The 8,181-nt window shown below is 43.8% G+C and overlaps 1 protein-coding gene across 1 annotated transcript; it reads left to right on the forward strand.

The window, feature by feature from the left end:
* The first annotated feature begins 2,160 nt into the window (after positions 1 to 2,160).
* On the forward strand, positions 2,161 to 7,186 carry LOC107751508 (uncharacterized). Its single transcript, XM_016567250.1, has 2 exons — positions 2,161 to 2,394; positions 4,957 to 7,186. The coding sequence occupies exon 2, from the start codon at positions 5,790 to 5,792 to the stop codon at positions 7,095 to 7,097; it is 1,308 nt and encodes a 435-aa protein (XP_016422736.1). The 5' UTR covers positions 2,161 to 2,394; positions 4,957 to 5,789; the 3' UTR covers positions 7,098 to 7,186.
* The last annotated feature ends 995 nt before the right edge of the window (positions 7,187 to 8,181 follow it).

Genomic DNA, 8,181 nt, shown 5'->3' on the forward strand with positions numbered 1-8,181 from the left:
TGTAACTTTTTTCAATTACTTTATTAAAGTAATGTAACTGATTACTTTTGATTACTTTTTGATTACTTTTCTAAATTTCTAATGAATGTTTATTTGCAACTGTTAATCATTTTAACAGTTGCAAATAATTACTGTAACTGATTACAGTTACATTTATTTTGTAATTAAATTACGTAACACTGTTACATGTAACTAGTTACTCCCCAACACTGCTCATATCAGAGGGGCCATACCATGGCCACCTCCGACAGCATTGGTCAATCAAAACGCTGGAACTGAAAGGTGCCAACTTGCAAATCCCTCCTTCTTAGGAAAGATTAAAAGGTTATCTTCAACACAAAGAAGTGTACTAAGCTGTTGTTGCTCTACTGTGTGCTAAGAAAAATGTGGTTAGCCAAGATGTGCTAAGCTGCTGTTGTTGTACTCTTGAGAAATAAGGAAATTCTGCAATGAGTGAATTTGGGGAATTTCGGAAACTGCCACAGCAGCAGCGACCACAAGCTTAGTGCCCCTCATCTTCTGCAACAACTTCAGAACCTTCTTTTCAGCGATCCTTCTCCTGCATGTTCCAGGTTGCCAGGATCTTCTGCAACAACTTCAGAACCTTCTCTTTAGTGATCCTCTGTTTGCGAGTTCCAAACTGCTAAGTTCTTCTGCCACAACTTCAGAATCATCTCGTCAGTGATCCTTCTCCTGTATGTGCCAGGTAGTCCGGATCTTCTGTACAGACTTCAGAAACTCTGTGTGGCCAAGTGGAGAAAATTAACAAAACTTAACGTTGAGCATAAATTGGGTATGGGTCCTTTAAGATACTGTTTTTGCAACACTTGCTTTACGGCGCTCCAGCATGTAATACATGTGCATGGATTTCAGTATGAGCAGAGCAGCGAACGCAAACTAGTGCTCTGGGTTTGGTGCCATTATTCTGAATTTGGCGAGGTAAATGTACATTCTTACAGAAGTTGTGAACGAATTGCATAACCTGTGTATGTGAGCATAGTATGTTAATAATAAATGTTTCACGTATCGTTTTTAAGGATGTTTATGGATTGCATGTGTGAGGTGGATCGGGTTTGATCACGTTTTGGGACACGTGCAAGGACTGGGTATGTACAATGAATGTTAATGAAGTTTAATTATTTTTTAAAGCCCAGTGCATTTGCCTGGTTGTAGTTGAATCTGTTACATTGGAATATGCATGTTAAAAAAACAGTTATGAGTGTTCTTAGAACATTTCATACCTTGATAAAATGATTAGAATGTATTAAAAGATTGTTTTTGTACTCAACATGTATTTTCATGAAAACTGTGGGGTTTAAAAGTAGGCTAATGTACTGTTTTCCTTTTATTCAAATATTAGCCTCTACCGTATTTTATTTTATTATATTTTACTCCATTTAATTCTAGTGCAATTCAGAAAGACTGAATTTTCCGATATCTGAACTTTTTTGAAGGTTGTGATTCTTCCTGTACTGAATTTATCAGATTTTGAAATCAGTGCTTAATCTCGTTTTGTCAAATAAGCACAACAGAGACAAGATTTACTTTATTTTATTCATTTTTTATCTACATTTACTCCCATCGATCGCTGTCCTTCTGAGAGACAGCCGTCAGAATAAAGCCCCTAAAATATATTTTTGTATCCTGTGCTGCTTCTTTAGAATCCATAGGCCACATTTTGGTACCAGGAGTGGGGTATCTGACTTTTGGAAGCCTATAGGTTATTTTTTTATTCATTTTGAAATACGGTAGAGGTGAAGATAGGTGCCAGTGGAAAACGGAGTGGAGGCTAACTTCCTGGGTGCAGTTGTCCAGCGAACAGACGTCGGCCAGCTGGAGGTGACCTGGTGAGGTGACGATACTGCTAGGTGAAAGGAAGAAGAGTGCCTTATCCACTGAGGTCTGCAGCGTGCTTTCTGAGGAGACGCCTATCAAGAGACTGTCTAAAAGGGAGGACGGAAGTATCCTATGAACAGTTGAGAACATATCCTTTGACTTTAAAACAATTTTGAACTGATTCAGAGACTATTTTTGACCAAAACAACTGTTTTCATTTTGTTAAACTGAAGAAAATGTTATAAAATGTCACAATCAGATGAGGCTCCAGTTTTACAGGGTGATTAGTATGGGGATGAACATGGTGCAAGTAGTAATAGGCATGACATGCACAAACAAATTCAAGAACTTAATAGAAAGCATGAGAAGACTATGGCAGCAATTGCTAACTTGAGCAGAGAGCCGACCAGGTCATATATTTATGTACCAAGAGAACGTCACATACAACCGTTCAGTGGTGATTTTAACAAAGATGGGAGAGATGTTGACGAGTTTATTGAAGAAGTAGAGAGGGTGATACCTGCTAGAAGTCAGTCTACAGAGGACCAGTTAGACTTTGTCCTCTCACTTCTAAAGGGGGCAGCTTTAGAGGAGGTCAGAATGCGAATGGGCAATGATCCAAAACACCCATGTGACATTTTTGAATATCTAAGAGCAGCTTTCAGAGAAAAGCACAGTGTATCTCAGTTATTGCAAACCTTCTGTAGCCTTAAACAAATAGAAGGGGAGGATATTCGTGCCTACTCACATGTACTGTCCCAGATTCTGAATTCCATCCAGAAACAATCACCAAATGCAATGGCAAATGAGAGTATGGCCATTCGAGACCAATTCATTGAGGGCATTAGAGACGCTAGCCTTAGGAGAGACCTTCGGAAGCTGGTTAGAGACAAGCCAGAGTCAACACTTATTGAAGTGCGAGATGAAGCTCTCATGTGGTCTTTAGAAGATCACAAGCCTCGTGTCCCAAAAGCAATCAGCAATCGAAGTGTTGTGTCTGAGACTGAAGCCCAGTGTGCTGCTGTTGCACCTGAAACAAAAACAGTTAGTCTTGAAGAAGTTTTGAAAACCGTAGCAGAACAAGGAAGGGCTATAGGAGCTGTAAACCCAAGCTGTAAAGAAACTCACCACACAGTGCATTAAGTCAGAGCCTGTAACCCAACGCAACCCCCAAGGTGCAGCCAAGGTTTACAGATGATGGGCAGCCAATTTGTTTTCGGTGTAATGGTGTGGGACACATTGCTAAGAGGTGCGTGAGAAGAAACAAACAAACAGGCTGCTACCGAGCAAGCTACTAGCTCTGGACCCCAGGGAAACACCCACCCTCGGTTGCTGTGAGCCAGGCAATGCGAGGGCAGTCGACTGGTTCAACTAGTGTGGATACTAGTCGTGATAGACTACTTGAACGTGCTGTGGGAAAATGTCCTGTTGCTAATCTCAAAATAAATGGGGTGAGTGCCGCTTGTCTGCTGGATACAGGGAGCCAAGTCATCACTATTTCTGAGAGTTTCTTCAGGGAACACCCGTTTGGTGAGGATGAAGATATGCTCTCAACAGCTGGCTGGCTGAAGATAACTGCTGCCAATGGTTTGGACATACCTTATCTCGGTTACCTTGAGTTGAATGTTGAAACCATGGGTGTTGCCCTTCCTGAATGCGGTTTCCTCATAGTCAGAGACACACTGAACTCCCCTCTTGTACCAGCACTAATTGGCATGAACATTATCAACAGATGCAGACAAATAGTACATGCAGAGTTTGACACCACCCTTGGAGGGAAATTGCAGTCTAATTGGAGTGAGGCATTTCAACAACTGCACCATGCCAGTAGCCAAGAGAAGAGGACAGCCGTTCGTTTAGCTGTAAAAGACATGGTACACATACCTGCTTCCTCAGTTGCGACGGTGATGGCTAAAAGCACAAAACATATGTCACGTGATGGCTCATCTGACTACCTGCTAGAGCCCCTGAATGTACCGTTACCAGGTGGATTGATTGTTGTTCCCTGTCTGGTAGCTGCAGGGAAACCGTTGTTTCCCGTGCAGATGGTGAATCTTTCCCCAGAGGACATCTGGTTGCTGGCCCGAACCAGGCTTGGGACTGTAACTCACGTTGAGAGGTTGAAATTAAATGAGACATGTGAGGTTAAGTTCCAGCCTATTTCAGCTGATATTGAGGAAATCACTGTTAACACCAAAAGCGATCAGGTATTGGAGAACAGTTCGAAATAATTCCTCAGCAAGCTCCATATCGGTGGTACCCTTGAGCAGCAAGCAGAGCTGAGTGAGTTGTTAATGCAATTTTCTGATGTGTTCGCTTTCGAGGATGAAGACCTTGGTTTCACTGATAAGGTGCCACATGAGATCTATGTAACTGATGATGTCCCAGTGACACAGCCTTACAGGCGTATCCCACCCACTCAGTACAAGGAAGTTAGAGAGCATATCAGTAAGCTTCTCAAGAAAGGAGTGATCCGAGAAAGCACTAGCGCATATGCTTCACCTATTGTACTAGTGAGGAAAACAGATGGTAGCCTTAGGCTATGCGTTGATTATAGACAGCTAAACTCCAAGACACAACGAGATGCATTCCCGTTACCTAGGATCGATGAGAGTTTTGACACTTCAGGGAGCAACATTCTTCTCTTCAATTGACCTGGCGAGTGGATATCATCAGGTTGCCGTTCATGAGCGTGACAGACATAAGACGGCCTTTACAACTCCTTTTGGGATTTTTGAGTACTGCCGAATGCCTTTTGGGGTTTGTAATGGGCCATCAACGTTTCAACGTCTTATGCAGACTACAATGGGTGATCTAATTTTTCAAATCATGCTAGTGTATCTTGATGACATACTGGTGTACGCACCCACTTTCCCAGAGCACTTGCAGAGGTTGGAAATAGTCTTTAAGAGGCTAAAGGAAACAGGTCTCAAAGTCAAGCCTGAGAAGTGTCATTTCCTGCAGCAAGAAGTAATCTTCTTAGGTCATCAAGTCTCAGCTCAAGGAATTGCTACGGATTCAGGGAAAATTAAGGAGGTAAGGACACGTCACATACAACCGTTCAGTGGTGATTTTAACAAAGATGGGAGATATGTTGACGAGTTTATTGAAGAGGTAGAGAGGGTGATACATGCTAGAAGTCAGACTACGGAGGACCAGTTAGACTTTGTCCTCTCACTTCTAAAGGGGGCAGCTTTAGAGGAGGTCAGAATGCGAATGGGGAATGATCCAAAACACCCATGTGACATTTTTGAATATCTGAGAGCAGCTTTCAGAGAAAAGCGCAGTGTATCTCAGTTATTGCAAACCTTCTATAGCCGTAAACAAATAGAAGGGGAGGATATTCGTGCCTACTCGCATGCACTGTCCCAGATTCTGAATTCCATCCAGAAACAATCACCAAATGCAATGGCAAATGAGAGTATGGCCATTCGAGACCAATTCATTGAGGGCATTAGAGACGCTAGCCTTAGGAGAGACCTTCGGAAGCTGGTTAGAGACAAGCCAGAGTCAACACTTATTGAAGTGCGAGATGAAGCTCTCATGTGGTCTTTAGAAGATCACAAGCCTCGTGTCCCAAAAGTGATCAGCAATCGAAGTGTTGTGTCTGAGGCCGTTGAAGCCCAGTGTGCTGCTGTTGCACCTGAAACAAAAACAGTTAGTCTTGAAGAAGTTTTGAAAATCGTAGCAGAACAAGGAAGGGCTATAGGAGAGCTAACTCAAGCTGTGGAGAAACTCACCACACAGTGCATCAAGTCAGAGCCTGTAACCCAACGCAACCCCAAGGTACAGCCAAGGTTTACAGATGATGGGCAGCCAATTTGTTTCCGGTGTAATGGTGTGGGACACATTGCTAAGAGGTGCGTGAGAAGAAACAAACCGGCTGCTACCGAGCAAGCTACTGGCTCTGGACCTCAGGGAAATGCCCACCCTCGGTTGCTGTGAGCCAGGCAATGCGAGGGCAGTCGATTGGCTCAACTAGTGTGGATACTAGTCGTGATAGACTACTTGAACGTGCTGTGGGAAAATGTCCTGTTGCTAATCTCAAAATAAATGGGGTGAGTGCCGCTTGTCTGCTGGATACAGGGAGCCAAGTCAGCACTATTTCTGAGAGGTTCTTCAGGGAACACCTGTTTGGTGAGGATGAAGATATGCTCTCAACAGCCGGCTGGCTGAAGATAACTGCTGCCAATGGTTTGGACATACCTTATCTCGGTTACCTTGAGTTGAAAGTTGACACCATGGGTGTTGCCCTTCCTGAATGCGGTTTCCTCGTAGTCAGAGACACACTGAACTCCCCTCTTGTACCAGTGCTAATTGGCATGAACATTATCAGCAGATGCAGACAACTAGTACATGCAGAGTTTGACACCACCCTTGGTGGGAAATTGCAGTCTAATTGGAGGGAGGCATTTCAACAACTGCACCATGCCAGTAGCCAAGAGAAGAGGACAGCTGTTCGTTTAGCTGGAAAAGACATGGTACACATACCTGCTTCCTCAGTTGCGACGGTGATGGCTAAAAGCACAAAACATATGTCACGTGATGGCTCATCTGACTACCTGCTAGAGCCCTTGAATGTACCGTTACCAGGTGGATTGATTGTTGTTCCCTGTCTGGTAGCCGCGGGGAAACCGTTGTTTCCCGTGCAGGTGGTGAATCTTTCCCCAGAGGACATCTGGTTGCGGGCCCGCACCAGGCTTGGGACTGTAACTCACGTTGAGAGTTTGAAATTAAATGAGACCTGTGAGGTTAAGTTCCAGCGTATTTCGGCTGATATTGAGGAAATCACTGTTAACACCAAAAGCGATCAGGTATTGGAGAACAGCTCGAAAGAGTTCCTCAGCAAGCTCCATATCGGTGGTACCCTTGAGCAGCAAGCAGAGCTGAGTGAGCTGTTAATGCAGTTTTCTGATGTGTTCGCTTTCGAGGATGAAGACCTTGGTTTCACCGATAAGGTGCAACATGAGATCCATGTAACTGATGATGTCCCAGTGACACAGCCTTACAGGCGTATCCCACCCACTCAGTACAAGGAAGTTAGAGAGCATATCAGTAAGCTTCTCAAGAAAGGAGTGATCCGAGAAAGCACTAGTGCATATGCTTCACCTATTGTACTAGTGAGGAAAACAGATGGTAGCCTTAGGCTATGCGTTGATTATAGACAGCTAAACTCCAAGACACAACGAGATGCATTCCCGTTACCTAGGATCGATGAGAGTTTTGACACTTCAGGGAGCAACATTCTTCTCTTCAATTGACCTGGCGAGTGGATATCATCAGGTTGCCGTTCATGAGCGTGACAGACATAAGACGGCCTTTACAACTCCTTTTGGGATTTTTGAGTACTGCTGAATGCCTTTTGGGGTTTGTAATGGGCCATCAACGTTTCAACATCTTATGCAGACTACAATGGGCGATCTAATTTTTCAAATCATGCTAGTGTATCTTTATGACATACTGGTGTATGCACCCACTTTCCCAGAGCACTTGCAGAGGTTGGAAATAGTCTTTAAGAGGCTAAAGGAAACAGGTCTCAAAGTCAAGCCTGAGAAATTCCACTTCCTGCAGCAGGAAGTAATCTTCTTGGGTCATGAAGTCTCAGCTCAAGGAATTGCTACAGATCCAGGGAAAGTTGAGGCGGTAAAGGAATGGAAGGTCCCCAACACAGTAAAGGAACTGCGCTCATTCTTAGGATTCTGTAGTTACTACAGAAAGTTCATAGAGTGTTTTTTCTAGAATTGCGGGGCCCCTTCATGATTTAGTGAGTCTGTGTATTACCCAGTTCGGCCAAAGGAAGAAGGAATTCTGTGCTTTGTGGTAATCTGAGTGCCAATCAGCATTTGAGCTACTGAAAGAGAAACTTACCTCTGTGCTCCTGTATTAGAGTATGCAGATTTTAGTCTCCCATTTATCTTGGAGACTGATGCAAGCCATGAAGGCCTAGGGGCAATACTGTATCAGCAGCAGGGTGGTTGAAAAAGGCTCATTGCATTTGCAAGTAGGAGGCTTCGAAAAGCAGAAAGGAATGACCGTTACTATAGCAGCATGAAACTTGAGCTGCTGGCTCTCAAATGGGCAATCTCAGAAAAGTTTCGTGGTTATCTGCTAGATTCTAAGTTCGTGGCTATCACAAATAACAACCCTCTGTGCCATCTTAAAACAGCCAAACTTGGTGCAGTTGAGCAAAGGTGGGTTGCTCAATTATCTGTGTTTGACTTTGATGTTAATACCGCCCAGGCCGACATAATATAGCTGCTGATGCCTTCTCTAGGCGGCCTCTAGCAGGGGAGCTTACCATTCTGGACAAGTATGATGACGGTGTTGCCATCTGTAACATCATCA

The sequence above is a fragment of the Sinocyclocheilus rhinocerous genome, unplaced genomic scaffold, assembly GCF_001515625.1.
Source record: "Sinocyclocheilus rhinocerous isolate Xijiao unplaced genomic scaffold, SAMN03320098_v1.1 scaffold1443, whole genome shotgun sequence".
Lineage (NCBI taxonomy): Eukaryota > Metazoa > Chordata > Actinopteri > Cypriniformes > Cyprinidae > Sinocyclocheilus > Sinocyclocheilus rhinocerous.